The sequence below is a fragment of the Watersipora subatra genome, chromosome 7, assembly GCF_963576615.1.
Source record: "Watersipora subatra chromosome 7, tzWatSuba1.1, whole genome shotgun sequence".
Classification (NCBI taxonomy): Eukaryota; Metazoa; Bryozoa; class Gymnolaemata; order Cheilostomatida; family Watersiporidae; genus Watersipora; species Watersipora subatra.
The window spans coordinates 6,017,669-6,037,216 of NC_088714.1; the positions used below are offsets into that span (position 1 = coordinate 6,017,669).

General features: G+C 37.3%; 1 protein-coding gene across 1 annotated transcript in view; it reads right to left on the minus strand.

The window, feature by feature from the left end:
- LOC137400088 (1-phosphatidylinositol 4,5-bisphosphate phosphodiesterase beta-4-like) overlaps positions 1-19,548 on the minus strand; it is an 80,677-nt gene that overhangs the window by 7,738 nt on the left and 53,391 nt on the right. The window contains exons 13-23 of the mRNA XM_068086396.1: positions 16,125-16,308; positions 15,091-15,260; positions 11,543-11,684; positions 10,830-10,914; positions 6,910-6,982; positions 6,677-6,780; positions 6,433-6,535; positions 4,998-5,102; positions 4,528-4,693; positions 3,563-3,736; positions 2,342-2,482 (exon numbers count right to left, since the gene is read on the minus strand). Of these exons, the coding sequence (XP_067942497.1) occupies positions 2,342-2,482; positions 3,563-3,736; positions 4,528-4,693; positions 4,998-5,102; positions 6,433-6,535; positions 6,677-6,780; positions 6,910-6,982; positions 10,830-10,914; positions 11,543-11,684; positions 15,091-15,260; positions 16,125-16,308 (1,447 nt within the window). The remainder of the gene's footprint in view (positions 1-2,341; positions 2,483-3,562; positions 3,737-4,527; positions 4,694-4,997; positions 5,103-6,432; positions 6,536-6,676; positions 6,781-6,909; positions 6,983-10,829; positions 10,915-11,542; positions 11,685-15,090; positions 15,261-16,124; positions 16,309-19,548) is intronic.

Genomic DNA, 19,548 nt, shown 5'->3' on the forward strand with positions numbered 1-19,548 from the left:
TATTCATTAAATCATTCATATATATTCTCCCTTATCTATAATCACATTATGCACAACGTCACAAAAGCTTGCTCTCATGGCTTTTTTTAGTAAGTTTAGCGATACATACTAGCTTACTCAAATTAGCCAATGGCAACTACATTACCTGCCACTGTTTATAAACTGTTTTTTAATACCTGTGCAACGCTGAGCATTCCGCTAGTTATTCATATAACAAAAGGCCTTCAAAAATATCTATCCAGAAATAAGGTATTTAATAATCAATCGTTTAGACCAGCGTGTATCCATAAACTAGTAGTTATCTTCTACACGCCACTAGTAGTTGACCAACACAGCAATAACTAGATTGATGACTCGTGAACGAACCAAGTAAAGGTTTGAATTATCATACAATAAATACGCTCAGTTATTGTAGCCTGAAACGTTAAAATATTCATGAAGATTTTGTGCTACAACTTTTAATGATGCATCTCCATGTATGCACTAACCCACTCTCAGCTTGTCCTATCCAACTCGGCTACCACATACACTAATGTAGCTCAATCGAGACAAAACAACAGTCACACCTCGACATACGAGCTAAATGCCTTGTAAGACTAAGTGATTTTGCTAATTCTTTGGTATCCCAAAGCAATATGTCTTACATAAAATAATTAAATACAAACTAATACGTTCCCGTACTATGAAAAACCACCTAAAAACATGATACTACTATGGAAAAACGTGTTTTTAATTGTTCTAGCTCTCTACCTACGCTCACAAAGTTAACGAATACCGATTTCGTGGATACGATCTGCAATATAATGTAACATTACTATTCTCAGTACTGCATGGAATTCTTACCTTCGAGACAAATGTAGAGGCTAATGGCGGAATGAGAGTGACTTGACAGCAACGCGTTCGGTACAATAGTTTTTGTGATGCTACGTTACATAAAGTTTGAATTTAGCTTGCTAAACACACACTTAAATTTAAGTTTCAATCTATTAATAAACTTGACTCTAATTGAGTCACGCTTTTAATTTTTTATTATTTTTTCCGGTTTGGCTCTTTTTGTCTCGCTTCCACTATAACTCTTAAAGGTTGACTTGCAACAAAATTCACATTACCGTTATTTGATATCAAAAGATTCACCATGTCTTACTCTGTTGTGTTGTAGGTGCAAAATATGTGGAAAGGTGATTACAAGCTCTTAAAAGCTAAAAAACGAACAGAAAATCGCAGCCACACGAGACCGCCGAAATTTGGATTCCCTTTCCAAAACGGCTCAAATGTGACGTAGTTGTGAGAGATGGTTTCTGTTTACACTTTCTTGCAACCTTATTCGTCGAAATATTTTCACAAATATACTTCACGCATTCAATAAAACTATGTCTATTGTTCTTACGTGTCTGTTTTATCATCATCGTAATGCTGTCACTTTTATTAGCAGTGATATCTTATAACTTACCGTAAAAATTCGTTTAATTTTTTAGCCTTAGCTTGAAGGAGTACATATCATTGTCTGATAATCATGACGAGCCTGTTGGTCACTTGTGATAATCGAAAAGTGCTGCAGAAATTATTTGCAAAGTATTGGCTCACATGATCAGATTGCGACTTGCCGATTAGACCAGACCGAAACAAAACTGTAAAGGAGCGAGCATCTATATTTGATACGGGGTCTTTGGTAAAACCCGAAGTGTTTGTCATAAACTAGTACTACGATAAGTTTTATATTGAGCTTTGTATTGGCCTTTCAATTCACGTGAGAACATACGTGACAAGACGATAACCAAATTTCGCGGCTACGTCATCGAAATAAAGAGATTCCAATCTATGGCGGCTTTTCGTTTTTGAGCTCTTAAGAGCTTGTAATCATATTTTCACATATTTGAAACTTACAACACAACAGAGAAAGACATGGTGAATCTTTTGATACCAAATAACTGAAATGTGAATTTTGTTGCAAGCCAATCTTTAACAGGCTTTTTAAAAATTTTTTTTCAACTTTTGGTATGCTACGCCACTCAAGGGTCACATAAAGAACTGGCTGGTATCTCAAAGTTTTCTCGTATCTCAAGGTAGAAACTTTCTCAAAATTTTGCTTGCATCTCGATATTCTCATAAGTTGGTGCACTCGTATGTCAAGGTAAGACTGCAACGTAATTTTCCTAAAAATATGAGGGTACACAATGAGAATCCGAATACCTCATGTGCACCATGACAACCTACCGTATGTGAATACAAAAGCAGTCTAAATTAAATGGCTCACACAGACTCAACACTGCAGAGATGATAAAGATAAACATAGCCATGAATGAAGCCTGAATGAAATGTCAAAAGAGGGGCATATTTGTACCTCTCTGTGAAGCGGGTAACTTGGTTCCGGAAGCAGCGTCACTGCTCGAGAGATCTGTGTGAGAGTTCTTATCTATAGCCTTAGTTTTCTTACTGCTGCTATCAGATGCCTCGTCGGACACTTCCCCTATCTCTGCTTCTTCTTCACATACAACAACAGGCCTCTGTCACTAAACAGCCAGACAACATTATGCTTTCCCACCACCTTAATCTCACCCGTGTTCTCTTAGGGAGATGTTGACAAATTAATAACAAGGCGTGGTCAGTTGAAAGGGCATGTGGTTGCGACTTGGTTCAAAGAATATTTCCGCAGAGTCATTTTGTAGAATGATTTTTAGAATTACATGTTTGCTTTATCAATTATGAAAATTAATAAATATATGAAAACAAAATGACATATCTTGATGAAAAAAACTGTGAGTATATCATTGATCAACTAAAGTTAGCAATATACGGCATTGTCATTTTGCAATCTATGTTTCTTTAGAGACATAAGAAAAAACTGGCCAGTCAAATAAAAGTTTCCCTCAGCTATTGTTCCACTTTTGGTCAGAAGATTACGATATAAATGGCAAATTCTGGTTCACTAGTACGCATGGAAATAAAAAATTTAACTACATGACGATGTGTTTGGGCAGCTGCTGCTGGAGGTAAAACAGCAGATGGCTGCTCATAGCAGCTATTGCCTAATGAGTAAGTTATGAAAACCAGTGACATCATAGCAATGTGATGACTGGATAAAACTTGATAGAAATACAAAAAGCTAGCTTTTTCTACCTTTTCTAGTTAATGTGAAATGCAAAACAGTTTTTTTTTCAAATAACCAGAACACCAGTTAGCGCCATAGTTGAGAACATAAAAAAATTAGCTAGTATATATTACCTAATGCATCGCTATTAGCAGATGATCAAATCAGGTGTCAAGGTTGAAAAGAGAGAAGTACGAGGCTCGCACAAAATACGAGGAAATTTATGAACATCTAGAACAAACTTCACGTTCTATGCTTTCAACATTCACGAAACGCGTTTTAAAGAAAGAATCTCCCAAAATGCACTCCTAGCACACTGTGTCATGCTGCGCAAAGATTCTGATCATCATATCTGACAATATTTGCTATAATCTTAGTTATTCTGTAACATTAATGCTACCATTGATTATCTCTTGAATCCATTACTCCAGCGTGTAGTGAAATCTGTGGAAATGTAAGATAATACATTCATACCTACGACCATCTTATCCGGCTGAGCTTGAGAGGGAAATTTCTGCGGCTCACTGAGGGCGTCGACTAGGTCATTGAGACCAGCGGGTATGTAAGTCTTTAAAACTATCTTACAGAAGACTGTCGGTAAAGAGAGGGGAAAGTTTCCTTCAGTTCGAAGAGATATATGTCGATAGCCTGCAAATGTTCGACTCATATCGATATCTATACATTTCTACACACAGTTTTGTGATTGTACAGAAACTTAACCTATTCAAGAATGCCTAATTAATAGTTCATTGATAAAATTAAGGTCATAAACATATCAGGAGCAACTGGACATTACAAGATACTCAATCAAAAATGGTCTTTTCTTTTATTCTGAATCGGAATAAAAAAGAGTGGACAACTCGTAATGCAGCATTATTTTACAGCCTGTAAATGCACTCGATAGCTTTTCTAAACTAATGTTTCAATAATCCCTTCCTTCAGACGCTAGGTGAACTGGTTATGAACTTCCCTATAACCTATCGAAAACTATCTACTCAGAATAGTGCATTCAATGTAAAATAGATGTGTAGTATTACCATTTAAGGTCAATAAACAAGCCTTAGAAGAGAAGGTACTGACTAAAACCAGAGAAAACCTGGTTGGTGAAAATGGTAAGTGGCACTTGGCTAAGGGAATAAATGTATACCCTAATTGTGCACAGATATAATTCACTGCGAATCTGGTGCTTCCCCAACATATGTTGTAAATCGGTGTTACCCTTCGTCTATGTCTGGATCAATGGTACAAAGTTAACGGGCCTCAAGGATATTGTTTGTGAGCAATCGGTAATACAAAAAAAATGGGTTAAAAAACGGGGTTATTACCGGAGGGACTTGAATGCCAAGTCACGACGTTAGACAGACATATGACAACATTACCTAGTACATAATGTGACAAGTAGTACCACAAATGTTGCCCATGCTCTATAGCACACTCACCAGCCTGCAAACCATCCAATGGCAGAATACGCTGCCCTATAAGTTTGCCAGATTCTTCATAAACACCGATACGAAGAACTGCGAGATCAGGGAGCACAATCTTCCTAAAGACGAATGGCTCTGAGTCAAGCCCGTAGACAGGGTTTAGGCCATTATTGGGAACTACCTGCAGGCATTGACACGCATGAGCTTATATAGCGTAATGAGAGATCGGCAAACAGAACTTCAACTATACAAATATACAGTTAACAAACATACAGTTTACATGCAAGCTATATATAAATTTTTTTTTAATAATAAAATCAAGAGTTTGCACTAATTTAAGGAAAATAACCTTTCACTTAACAGTCACTGCCAATAGAGAAAATGATATAAACAGCCAATTCGATGTCTAGGGTTGCATACATAACACGCTTTAAATTGAAACTTTTGATATTGTGACGAGAGAGAGAGAGAGACATGGAACAAACCTTGGTACGGTTCTCCTTTCTAATAGTGTCTGTAGGAAGTCCAAACATGTCTACTTCTACATATGTGCCTACTTTCTTATCAGAAAGGAATTGGCCAGATATCACCTGCAAGTATTTGGAGTCATCCATCCAACAAATTACTTGGATGCTCATTTTCTACTATGTTTTCAATTGTCACGAATATCGTTATATTGAATGGTGAAATATGTCATAAAAATCTTTTTACTAAATTATGAATTTCATTGAGTAGGTCTGTTTACTCAGTCAATATTTATATTTTGGTTTGATTGAAAATGAATTTGAATAATAACTATTGGTTACCAGATAGGATTAAATTAGTACAAAGTTAAAAAAGGGCATCATTATGAAGGTTCGACAAGGTGATGGTACATTGAAGAAGCAGTTTGTTGACAGCGGAAACCGTGTCAGAGATAATCGGCGCATGTTGAGAGGATGGATCGTAATAACTTGCACCCAAAACTGCATTACTTTTGGTTGAAAAAAAGTCAGCGCAATCAAAAGACCCAGATTGAGATTTGAACACACAGTCAAGAAGAATATGACGGTGTATGTGAATTTTAACGAAAGACAACAACTGGCGCAAATCAGACCTGGAAACGCTGGAGTAGGCCGAATTGCCAACAGTCATTACCATACAGACGGACTGCCATGATGATGACATACCAAATAATGTCTCTTCGTCCATCAGCCTACTATAATTGCTCGACTAAAGCTCGTCTATGAACAAGCTTGATCGGAGGATCCTTGAGGCACTCGTCTATGCAATCGTCTTTCAATTCTTATAGGCAAACTCTCATTGATCACAGAAACAAAACCACAGTTTAAAAAAACTTAAAACGATTATTTTACTGATGGAAGTTTTCTCTTGCAAAATAGGCTAAGCTCTGCAATAGTCCTTGACACTGACACACCATTCCTCATTGGCTATGATTCGACTATACATCAACCAACACTTGTATATAAAGGTTTCTTGCATTGATCGATGCACACCGAGTAACAAATTCTTCAACGCCTCATCGCAAAACGAAAAGCTAGCAAATGTTATTTTTTTGGTCAAATTTAAAAAGGCAAGGAAATTCTTGCCTTTTTAAATTACTTATTCAGATGCGCTTCACCACTCATATTATTGTAATGGTTTAGTTTCTTATTATTAATCAGTTCTTATAAATGTAATAAACTAATATACGATAATTACACTAATCAATTACACTGTTGACAGCAGGCAGCTAATTATAAACAATAATGACACTGTGTTGAGGAATGTGCCTAAGCAGGTAGTTTCAAGAAATGTTATATAACTGATCACTTTTCTCCTGACGAACAAACCAGAGGACTGAGAAGTTTGCTGTTTGATGCTGTTACAACACTCTAATTGAAAAACAACAAAAAAACAAACTAGTGGAGATGCTCAGACCTGCACAGAACAGTGGGCAGCTATAACCCCGTCGACTGGACACTCGGAGAATGGATCAAATTCTCGGTCAGGTCGTCTCATGAAATCTGGTTTCAGCAAATACCTGCAAGAAATCATGTCATGGAAAGTTGTGAAAATGAATTTGTCTGGTTATGAGATATTTGGTAAAGCAGAAGATCTTGAAAGGAGCCATATCTCTAATACAAAATTCGGGGCATACCAAGGCCCAGCATAGCGGACCTACCCACAATTCCCATTGTATTCAAACTTTCCTTGATTTAACTGCATCGCTAAATCTGAAGTTTGAAAATTCAAAGAAACCATCTGACATCCGGCATTCCAAAATATCTAAAATAGAAAAGACTAACTCAAAAGATTTCAATTCCGTCATAAAATGGCAAAAAAACTTTCTTACACACAAAAAATCTCATGTAAAAAAACCAGATGAAGCAGCAGAACACAGCTGAAAGGCTTTACCTGTGGCATATAGTTGCTGGACTCAACTCTGCCTCCCTTTGGGTAGATTCTGCTTAGCTGTCTCTTGTTGTAGCTGCATATGTCTGCTCAGGAAAACTTATGGCAACAAAGTGAAGACATATGTGATGTCCATAGCTGGCTAATCCAACTCACTTAAAAACATCTAATATCAGGAAGAAGAAGCATTGGTGGTACAGAATTTCAATCTTAAATGTTAAACAACTGGTTAACAGTTGAAGATTACGAAGTTGTTGTAACCCACTGGTGGGACTGAGTAGGAAGTTCCGGACATACCTAACGGACACACTCTAAAAACTGGATGTAGAGGTGCCGAACACCATGATTTGGCCCTTCACAATGCAGCTGTAAGGATAAAGACGACGATGTGTACCAATGATGACGTGAGTTAATGATAAGATTTAAAGAGGGTCAGAGGTCGCAATGAAAAAAGAGAATAAAGAAGCAAAGATCTACCACAAGCCGAGGATAGAACGAGGCGGGATGACCTTCATGCAGCAAAGTAAATTACTATATGCTTGAAATAATAGGAGTGCAAGAACTAGACTTCCTCAAATGAACTACTAAAGATGTAACTTAGCACAGACCACATGCAAAGAGTATGTGAAGCAGTTACAAAATGACCTATAAACCAGATTGAGGATACTTAATGAGGTCAAAGCATTTAGACTCAGATTTCATCATACTCAGGCAATAGGCTTCACTGAACGAGCACTGGTGAAAACTAAGTGCACTGTCTACAAAACAACCAAAGATGGGTCGACATGCGGTGTAACTATGGAAAACCTGAAAACATGCTTGTGATAAATACCGAGGGCATATATTTTACACAAAACTACTCTAAAACTCCCACTAATGCTATCAATTGCAAGGGAGTTACTGTTCACATTATTTTTGTTAGTAAGTCAAAAAAGCTCCATGGCACCAATATATGGCGCTATGAAGTGGTGCAGCGGTGGCATTATCGTCTGTGGCACTGTAGCTCTAGTCGTCTAGAGCACCTGATCTGTGAACAATGGGATGAGTTCACTTCTTAGAAAGGCCAGTGTTATTGTTAGAAAATTTTTCTGACCCAAAACTGTTCTCTCTGCCCAATCGATACTTACAGATTAGTCTACACTCTCACTCTGCCACCCAGAATCAGGACTAATCTCATCTCGGTAGAAATAATTGCTCACCAATACTTCAGACACGAAATAATCCCAAACTTTTAAACAGGAATATAAAACCTCAACTCATTCATTGTTTCCAAGATTTTCGAACGATCAGCTCATGATCACACTTTTAACAAGTTCGTAACACTGTTGATTGTTTAATGAATCTGGAAAGGTAGCATGAATTATATAAGAGACTGTCTTTCTATAGTAAACGATTTATAATAAAACTTTTATGTACAAATAACGTAGCAAATTATAAAAAAATTGTGAGCAACATCAACAGTGTGATAAACAACCGATAAAAAACGGTGTACCATAACAACAACCAATGATATACAGCCCCCAAGGATAGGCGACGGCTATCATATGGGCGGGGTTTAATGATCGTTCTCTGTTAGGAGTGTGTTAGCCTGGGTTTTGGAGCTAACACAGTTTTCGGGGGCGGTCGCGTTGCCTTGTTAGGTTTTGGAAAACACGGCTCGATGTTATCGTTTCATTAGCTCATTCAGCCAGTAGACCCTGTGATTCACAATAGCAAACCTTGAATTTCTACAATTTAGGGGTAAATCTAACCAAAATAATGAATCCATGCAAAGTAAAACATTTCAAACTACCTACTTTTACTAATTTTGAAATTGGTAAACGTCGTAGTATATGCTTAAAGTTGAATATAATTTACCCAAAATTACCAGAACAATGGCCTTTTTCCCTAGTTTTTGATTAACATTTTGCCACCCCTAGTATAAAATGACAAAGTCTTTCATCGTTGTCACATTGTTTTACCTGGCCAATAAGATGGGACAGCAGGCAAAGCTGTGCATTGTAGTTTTCATATTCAAAATCTTAATATAAAACCGAATTTGGGCTATTTTACGATTGTGACTATTAATATCACGAATGCTTGTGAATGGCAACTGACTGATCATAATGGTGACAATATTGGGATACTATATGTATTTGACAACAAAATGAATTCAACAGATAAGTAAAATAACCACTATAGTTCACAATATTTGTAAATTTGCAAGGGTCTTTAATCAGCATATTTGTTTGTCCGGGTTCATCCCAACAGAGCTCGATCATTAAGCCCCGCCCACATGATAGCCGTCGGCTATCCTTGAGGGGGGCTGTATATCATTGCAACAACCAACAAAAATCAGCATATAGCAACTGATTAAAACAGTTTACAATAACAATAACCAATCAAAATCAGTGTACCATAGCTTCAACTGATAAAAAGCAGTGCATAACTTTTTGTTTTTAAAAAGGTTTGTTTGTCCCAAAGTAAAGTAGGACAAGTGAATAAGATTCAACAAATGACACAAAATAACATGCAGGTTAGCCATCAGCAGAGCTGCTAGGAAACCGATGATCGACTTATATTTAATATTTTATGCTGCTATTTGTTTCTCTATTGAATCGTAGAGCATTTACAAACTACCAGACCACATTGCGTTACCCCTATACCTATTTTCTAAAAAGCCTAAAATGATAGATTGACAAAGTTCAATGAAGAGGTGAAAGACTGAATGCTATCTAGAGATCAAGGAATCTAACACATTCCTAAAGTAAGCTAACATTACGATGTACTAGCTAGCCTGTGTTCACAAGAACAACGCGCTTGTTCATTAGGGTCATTGTAATAATTAGTAAGCTTGTTACTAAGGCTGAGTGTGACAATCTTGCGGAGCAAGCAGCACCCACAATGAATAGCGCACCCGATATGAGCTACTAGCGATTACATAGTAACAAATAATGCACATATTTCATTGCTTTCTAGCAACTACTACAGACTAGCACTTGTGTACTAGCAACTACTACCAGCTAGCAACTACGAAGTACTACAGTTTACAGCCTAACAGAAAATGGTGTACACTAGCAACTACAGAGCCCGGATGACGAGGTAGCACTAACAGCTATAGAGGCAAATGCAATGCGATGAAAATCATGCTGGTTGTTAGATGAAAATGCAACTAGGGCTGTCGATGTAAGGAATAAATACTGACTTGGGAAACAAAATGAGTAAAATAACTATGAGAAAAAGATTGGCATGATCAAGGAACATGACCGTCGGAGTTTTCCTACATTAGCATGCAGTATGAGACTACCCAGGAAGCCTTACTGAATGATCAAACATGCTTGCCTAGATTAAATGACAGGCCAGAGAAGCTAAAAAGCACCAATCTAAAAGAATAGATGATGCTAAAAAATTTCGTAAAGTTTTTAGCAGTTGTCAGGAGGTCAGAATGCTTAAAGTATTTCAGCTGATGAGATATGCCAACTTTACAATATCGAGTGGAATGCTGTTTAGAACAGGCAGGGCAGACACAAGAGAATGACAGTTATAATGACACAAGCTTTTCAAGGAGAGCCGGAAAATGCAACCAACAAGAACCATATCTTGCTTGTTTGCAGACATGCAAGAAATAATGTAAAACTGCAGTCAGTAATTTAATATTGAGAAGTTGTTTTCACTTGAGCAACTAAGGCAAATAACAACAGCAGACAAATCATAAATCAGTTCAGAGAAGGACGAGATGGAGTTAGTATAAAGCTATGGATGCGAGTGAACGAAAACTGGCCTTTTAATCAAACAAGCATGTAACACATCGTTGCTATGAAGCTTGTCAATAGTGCTCCGTGCAAAACCGCATCAACATAGACAATGTATGTTAAGGGCTCTGAATGAGAGCCTAGCAGAGGAGGCAACAGCCTGTGCTCCATGAGTCATGCTGTTAAGGATACTTTACAAACTCAATAGCGTGATTCTTGAGCAAGCCAAGGCCTGTGTTCTCATTAAATGATGACATGTTTTGAGTGATACTTCGTTCTGCAGACAGAGAAAGCAAACAATATTCAGAGTTAAAATTTGACATCTGTGGCTTACTGCCCTCCATATCATCGAAATTACAAACGAAATTCATAGGGAGTATCTCGAGAAAAGCAGTAAGCACAAAATGCCTTAATAGTCATTAGAAATGCACAGAGTTACAATGAAGGAGTTGCTCTCCCACGGCATTAGTCAAGAATTTAGTGTACATCCCACATAGCTGGAGTTAATGTGAAAGATTAGTACAAAGAAAAAGAGAACACAACTATAAAACATTGTAATTTATGGTTAGTGCTCCTAATCAACCTCAACTCAAATACTTGTAAATAATCGGGTGTTTATCATTGGATATAGGAAACACCCATGGGTATAATCAGGAAATTAATTTCCAAGGTACACCGATTTTCTGTACGACACCGATGTACAGTGTTTCCGGCTACTAGCTGAATGAATACAGTAAACAACAAGCAAAGTCAGAAAAAGAATCATGACACTAACAAAGGCATAGCTCAGTCTACAGAGAGTTCAACTACCCAAACCACATAGAGGACTGCCTCGGAGAACTCTCTTGTTTGCAGGAAGGAAGAGAAGGAAGTTTATAAGGGAAGTAAACCTCGGGACCACTCACCCTCTGCAACGTCAAAGCCTTGGAACTTGACTGGTTGGACGTAGTTGACGAGGGAGGAAAGGAGTGGATGGATGTTGGTTGTTGCTGACTCGTACCGATAATTGGAGATCAGTTGGCTTTCATCTTCATTTGTGAGATTATCCTATATCATATACAGTCAAACATGGATAACTCGTCCACGAATAGCTCGAACACATGGTTAATTCGAACATTTCCTTTGGTCCGTTCCCACGTAATGATAAATTGCTATAAATAACTCGAACTCAACACTGTTAATTCGAACTGTTTTTTTGCCCAACGGCTACCGAAACGGTTGTTATCGCTTTAGAAAATCACTTAATTCAAAGCCATAGAGGTAAACTTCATCTTTTCGTAATTCATAAGCGTCGTTATTACCACCATCGGCAAAATATTTTTGTCAACGACTTCTAAAAGTTTGGTGAAATTTGATTTATACTGCGATACGATGAATAGCACGGGCTAGCCGGGTCACGCGTGCAAGGATTTTCGCCACGCACATACAAAACAAAAATCGCATGTTGTTTTTGTTTTGTATGTGCGTGGCGAAAATCCTTGAGTGCGTGGCGTAACCCAGCTAGCCCGTGATGAATAGTTTTCCGACGTTGATTCCGTGTTAAATCAACGTCGGAATGTTGAATGTTTAAATCGTCTTAAAAATTCTTGTAATTAAACGTATACGTTGTCTGAGCTACAAAAAAACTATTCATCGTTTGACCTAAACACAGAATACGTGTGTACATTCAATAAGTATCTATTAAAAAAGCGTGAGTGATATAGAATGTACCGTAAAACCTCGTAAAACTTCTAATTGAACTGCCTCGGAGTGTTGCTCTTAACGAATCCCAGGTAAAGTAAGGTAATCTGCATAAACTTCAAGAAAAAACGGCAAAATTGATCGTGGGTAAAACCCCAAAAGAAAAAAATGTCTTTTCTTTTGAGCATTTCAACAACGATCAAGTTTTGCCAATGTCAATCTGAAAAACGTCCTGGCAATAACATCACCTCAAACAACAAACCAATCTCAAGTGATAGAAAAATCTCTATACTTTTTCATGAAAACGTTTTAAACTTTACATTAGAAGCATTTAATTTGAAACAAGCCGTTTGTGCTTTTGATTTATATTATAGTTTGTATATGTACATGTATCTACTAATAAATAAGTAAATATATGGACTTGTGACAGTGCTCTGATAACTTGAACGCTCTGATAATTCGAACACTTTTGCTCGGTCCCTTGAAGTTCGAGTTATCCATGTTTGACTGTATATAGTAAATGAAATTAATCTATATCTTATATATACAGTAGATGAGATTATCTTATATCAAATATATATATATACATATATAAACATATATGAAAAAATATTACGAAGAAAGTAAACTTTTAGTAATTGCACCTATTTTAGCATATTGCTAAATTAGTAATTTAGTAATATGATATATATTTATATAGCATATTACTAAATAAATAATATATACAGTACATCAGATTATCATATATCAAATATATATACAGTAAGTGAGGTTATCCTATATCATACATATATACAGCAGATGAGATTATCCTATATCATACATATATACAGTACATCAGATTATCATATATCAATATATATATACAGTAAGTGAGGTTATCCTATATCATACATATATACAGCAGATGAGATTATCCTATATCATATATATACAGCAGATGAGATTATCCTATATCATATATATATACAGCAGATGAGATTATCCTATATCATATATATATACAGCAGATGAGATTATCCTATATCATATATATATATACAATAAGTGAGATTATCCTATATCATATATATATATACAGTAGATGAGATTATCCTATATCATATATATACAGTAAGTGAGATTATCCTATATCATATATATACAGTAAGTGAGATTATCCTATATCATATATATACAGTAAGTGAGATTATCCTATATCATATATATATATACAGCAGATGAGATTATCCTATATCATATATATACAGCAGATGAGATTATCCTATATCATATATATATATATATATACAGCAGATGAGATTATCCTATATCATATATATATACAGCAGATGAGATTATCCTATATCATATATATACAGTGAGATTATCCTATATCATATATATATATACAGTAGATGAGATTATCCTATATCATATATATATACAGTAGATGAGATTATCCTATATCATATATATATATACAGCAGATGAGATTATCCTATATCATATATATACAGCAGATGAGATTATCCTATATCATATATATACAGCAGATGAGATTATCCTATATCATATATATATACCGTAGATGCTTCTCTAAAGTAAACATTCTTGGAACAGATGATTTACTTTGTAAGAGTGTCTGCTGCAGTCTAATGAGAAGGGAATAATTTTCATAACAGAAGTTTTCTCATCTCGATTACCATAACTACTTCATCCTCAGAAATTGAACACTACCCCAGCTAGCAAGATGTTTCGTTAAAGAGACAAACCAGCTCATGGAAAATATTTTAGACAAGATTTTATAGGAGTTTAGCTAATGATTTACAACTATACCCACAACGAACTGTTGATTGCAAGCTATAAAGGGCATAAATGAGAATTGCAATACATATTACAACACAAACAAATGGCAGACAACTCATTGTACGACAGAGTGCGTTACAATGTTGTCCATTAAACACTACTCTAAACCAAAATTAAGTTCATATGCAAAAAAAATAGTAAAAGTACATAATATTTTACTAAAGAGCACACAAGTGATAAGGCAGATCCATTCTAAAAAGCATTCTGATTCGAATAACCGTTTTTTCCGTTACATAGAAATTGCTTCTTACAATCTGATATCATAGAAGTGGTAATTTTTGGGAAGAACTTAAGCAATCCCCATAACTCTATGTCTTTGCCTTTCTAGCTGATACTCGATGAATCCTTGCCTATCATAAAACTAATCTTTATAATAAAAGTAAAGACTTTATCATTATGGAGGGTCTGAAGACAACACCAGTAACTAAAAACATGCTAATGAAGAATGAGAAGCCAATCTAAAAACAACTTTTCTAATACTTCGATGATGCCAAATGAAAAACATTTTTCTTGGTAATCTCTCAAATAATCGTCAATAGTAGCTGTAGTAAACTCCAATGTTTTGTTAAGTAGAACAAGACATTAGTTGAATTCAAGTAAAAGAAAAGCCAGTCAGATGAAAATATACAAATGAGCAACAAACCGGAGTGGAGTCGTAACAATCAAATGATAAACTAGAACCGCGAAGCAAGTTCATCACATGATAGTCATTGTTGACCTTGACACATTGGCTAGTTTGATGTACTGGATAGCATTTTTGCGTAAAAAAATACTTTCGTAAGAAAATGTCTCACTAGATTTTAACCTATTAAAAAGAGCACGGAACAATATAAAAATTACCAATTTTGAAACGAGTACATCAACTCAATCATATGTCAGAGGTAAGCCTATAAGGCGGACACCCGATATGTCTTAGACAGCTTACCAACTTGTCAACCATTTTCAAACTCTTCACTTCCTTCTCAGCATCATGCTTTTCCTTCATCTCTAGAAACTGTGACTCACTCACCAGCAGGTTAGCTAATGGCCCCGCATCTTCCTGTTCTGGGTGGGCCACATCCAAGGAAGGGCTTGAAGCGATGTTGCCATTAACATCTGTCATGAGAATTAATTCAACTATACATGTAGCTACCTCTCAAAACAGTTAGGCTCTATATACGCTAGCTACGACATAATAATATATACACAAACATCCTTATGTAGTCATGTTGCATGTTACTCAAGTACATGCCTAAACAAATGGGGCTGCATCCAAAGTGCACCGATCTGTTACACGAGAGCGAGCGCATAAATACTTGAATACTTGTATCAAGTTATACCTCTCTGACTGTAACAATAAGCTTTATTTAATGACTTGGATATATTCATTTGCTGATTTTTGCACTAAGAATATTTGCTGACTTTTCACAAAGAGTATTTGCTGAGTTTGTTACAAAGGGCATGTGCTGACTGCCACTCTAAACCTACAAAGGGCATGTGCTGACTGCCACTCTAAACCTACAAAGGACATGTGCTGACTGCCACTCTAAACCTACAAAGGGCATGTGCTGACTGCCACTCTAAACCTACAAAGGGCATGTGCTGACTGCCACTCTAAACCTACAAAGGACATGTGCTGACTGCCACTCTAAACCTACAAAGGACATGTGCTGACTGCCACTCTAAACCTACAAAGGACATGTGCTGACTGCCACTCTAAACCTACAAAGGACATGTGCTGACTGCCACTCTAAACCTACAAAGGACATGTGCTGACTGCCACTCTAAACCTACAAAGGACATGTGCTGACTGCCACTCTAAACCTACAAAGGACATGTGCTGACTGCCACTCTAAACCTACAAAGGGCATGTGCTGACTGCCACTCTAAACCTACAAAGGGCATGTGCTGACTGCCACTCTAAACCTACAAAGATGACTATATGATAGCGCTTTTCTCAGGGTGAATAAACAATCATACCACCAGGTGCAAGATCGTCACTATCCCCGTTGCTGGAGTTGTCAACCATCTCCACAGCAGTCCTTCCCTCTTTATAGTACCTCTCCAACTGCTCGTGCTCCACTTCTGGCTTTAACTTTTTGTTCTTTATCAATATCTTTCCTTTGAGCTGATTAGGGGACGGTAGCGGTACACCCGGCTTCAGCTGTAATGGTTCGAATTTTGGGCTACCTCGAATTATAAAACCTAGTTTAACATGATTTGAAGGAAGCATTAGTCTTCCAAAAGTGAATGACTGAGAGACTTTAGACAATCCAGAAAATCAAGCTTGATGCTTAGAGTATTGCCATGAAAGTTGACAAGAGATTCACTTGTTTGCGCAAGTGATTTGTAGCGTATGATCTGTGTACTCTTGGATCACAACCAATAAAAATCCATAAGGAAAATCAAATGAAGTCAATAATTTAATGCTTGGTGCATTCCTTTTTCCGAGGTTAATAAAAAACAAACGGAAACACTAGCAAACAGAAGACGTTATATGATAACACTAACCAATGAAACAAATGTATTAGGGGGAACAAACTGCGATCTGATATTGACCATTCGCGTGTGATTAACGGCCTGAAACCAGCAGCCTTGTCGACTACCGGTTGGGGTCAGAATGGAGACTGAACAACTTAAACTATTTTGCTTATTTGAAAGTTTTTAGTATAAGTTCAAAGATAAGATGACTTACAAAATGTCAGTATGACCAACATTGATAAAATGCACTGCTCTAAAACATCATGACAAACATGTGTAAACAGACAACACAGCTGAAGGTACAGAATAACCAACAAGAGAGAAATCACCATTACATGTTAGTCCAGAGGGTCATCACAAAAAGCATAGAAACTCGACTTTTCTGTCGCATAATTGCCAAATCTCCATAGCTTTGACCCAAATTTTTGACTATTGACTTACGAAAAAATTTTTGTGCCGTTTTTAAATGCATGTGTTCTTATTAAGATTCGATGTAAATAAACGTAAGATTCGGTTGATTTGCCATAATTCTAGCAAGCAGCTACATAGTGCAACAACGATTCCGTAGATCAATTGTTACTTACTAATGATAGATACTACAGTTACTGACTCGCTGAAAAATTTCAAGAAGCGACCTATTAGCTTTTTTCCCTTATAGAAAGGGGAGCTGATCTGGCCCCTGGGTCGAACTGCTAGATCTTTATCTCAACTAACTAGTATTTGCTGAGTTTATTGGTTTGATCAGGTGACCCCTTAAAGATGAACTAAACTAAATCAGTTGTCAGTTGTCATCACTTATCAGTTGTGATTGGTTTTGATTAGTGCTGGGCACGGGTAGTAATACTCGTTGAACTCGCGGGTTTATCTTCTCTCGAGTATCGGGTAATAGAGATTTCGGGTATTCCGGTCCTTCGGGTTCGGGTTTTGACCTTCAAGTTCGGGTTTTGGTACACGGATCCGTCGGGTAGTGTTAACAAAAACTCGGTCTATTGCATCCTGCGCTCTTAGTCTGGGACTACAGGGCATCTCTGTGTCATTTTTGCTAAGGAGGCATGGCAATGGAGTTTAACGAGTCTTTAATTTAATAGATAGAATAAAATATATCATACCTTATTTACTATGCCTACTAGAAATATTGTAGTCAAGCAGTGATTACTTGTCATTAAAAGGTGAGAAAAAATACTTACATCACATTTTATTTGCGCAATTAGCCAAATCGGCTTCGTAAACAAATCTATGCCATTTTTAATCCGGCGCGTGTTCGCTATCACTGATAACACATAGGTCCTTAGTCTGTTTCCGCTGTCGCCTTGTTAGAAACAGCTATCAGTGTTGATAGTAGCTTTGATAGCAGCGTTGATAGTGAAAATTTAATAACTCTGTTTAAATTGATTACCACAGCTAGCTATGATGGATTACATAATTCATTATAACCAAGTTTTACTAAGCCAACAAGCCTTACTAACGGAAAAAGCCGATTATGTAAAGGTTTTTATGATATTTGGAGCACCATCTACAAAAAGTCAGAGGTACATAGAACATGCTTAAGTATTAAGCTACCATAGACCCTATCTTCTGCCACCTGTTGACACGAAAATGCCCTGTAGCCCCAGACTATCTTGACTGTTTAACAATCCACCTGTTAACGCTGCGAGTATGAATGTCAGTTAATAAAAACTGTGAAAAATGATAAATAAATTGAAAAGAAATATAAATGCTTTAAAATTTGAAGATATATCTGTTTAGAAAATTTAAACATAAAATCCATATCAATAAACCCGATACCCGAAAAACCCGTAGGCAAAGAAATACCCGAGCCTAGCACTACTAGCTACCCGATACTCGAAAAACCCGAACAGAAGGGGGTGGGTCTAAACCCGTTGACCAAGAAGTACTCGTGCCCAGCACTAGTTTTGATGTTTGAGGTGATCTGACCGCAAGGTCAAAATCAACAAAACTTGATGGTTAAAACGCTCAGAGCAGGGGAAAGTGTGATTATGATGTTTATAGTTGCAAAGGGACTGACAGAGACGCGCAACTTTGTGACTGGAGTGCGATAACTGATATCAACTATAGCAATGATAGCAACTAGTGACATCATTTCGCGTGTATTTTTTTTCCGACCGTTTTCCCCACAGTCAAATTTTGCCGATTTTAATCTTAAAAATCCTGGCAGTCAGATTACCTTAAACGTCAAAAACAATTGTCAATAATAGAAAAACACCCGATACTTTCTGATAAAATCTACTAAAACTTTGTGTAAGTTCCTCTTCAAAGTTCTCCCTTCAGGTTAGCGTGACAGGGCAAGTATCTCCCTTCAGGTTAGCGTGACAGGGCAAGTATCTCCCTTCAGGTTAGCGTGACAGGGCAAGTATCTCCCTTCAGGTTAGCGTGACAGGGCAAGTATCTCCCTTCAGGTTAGCGTGACAGGGCAAGTATCTCCCTTCAGGTTAGCGTGACAGGGCAAGTATCTCCCTTCAGGTTAGCGTGACAGGGCAAGTATCTCCCTTCAGGTTAGCGTGACAGGGCAAGTATCTCCCTTCAGGTTAGCGTGACAGGGCAAGTATCTCCCTTCAGGTTAGCGTGACAGGGCAAGTATCTCCCTTCAGGTTAGCGTGACAGGGCAAGTATCTCCCTTCAGGTTAGCGTGACAGGGCAAGTATCTCCCTTCAGGTTAGCGTGACAGGGCAAGTATCTCCCTTCAGGTTAGCGTGACAGGGCAAGTATCTCCCTTCAGGTTAGCGTGACAGGGCAAGTATCTCCCTTCAGGTTAGCGTGACAGGGCAAGTATCTCCCTTCAGGTTAGCGTGACAGGGCAAGTATCTCCCTTCAGGTTAGCGTGACAGGGCAAGTATCTCCCTTCAGGTTAGCGTGACAGGGCAAGTATCTCCCTTCAGGTTAGCGTGACAGGGCAAGTATCTCC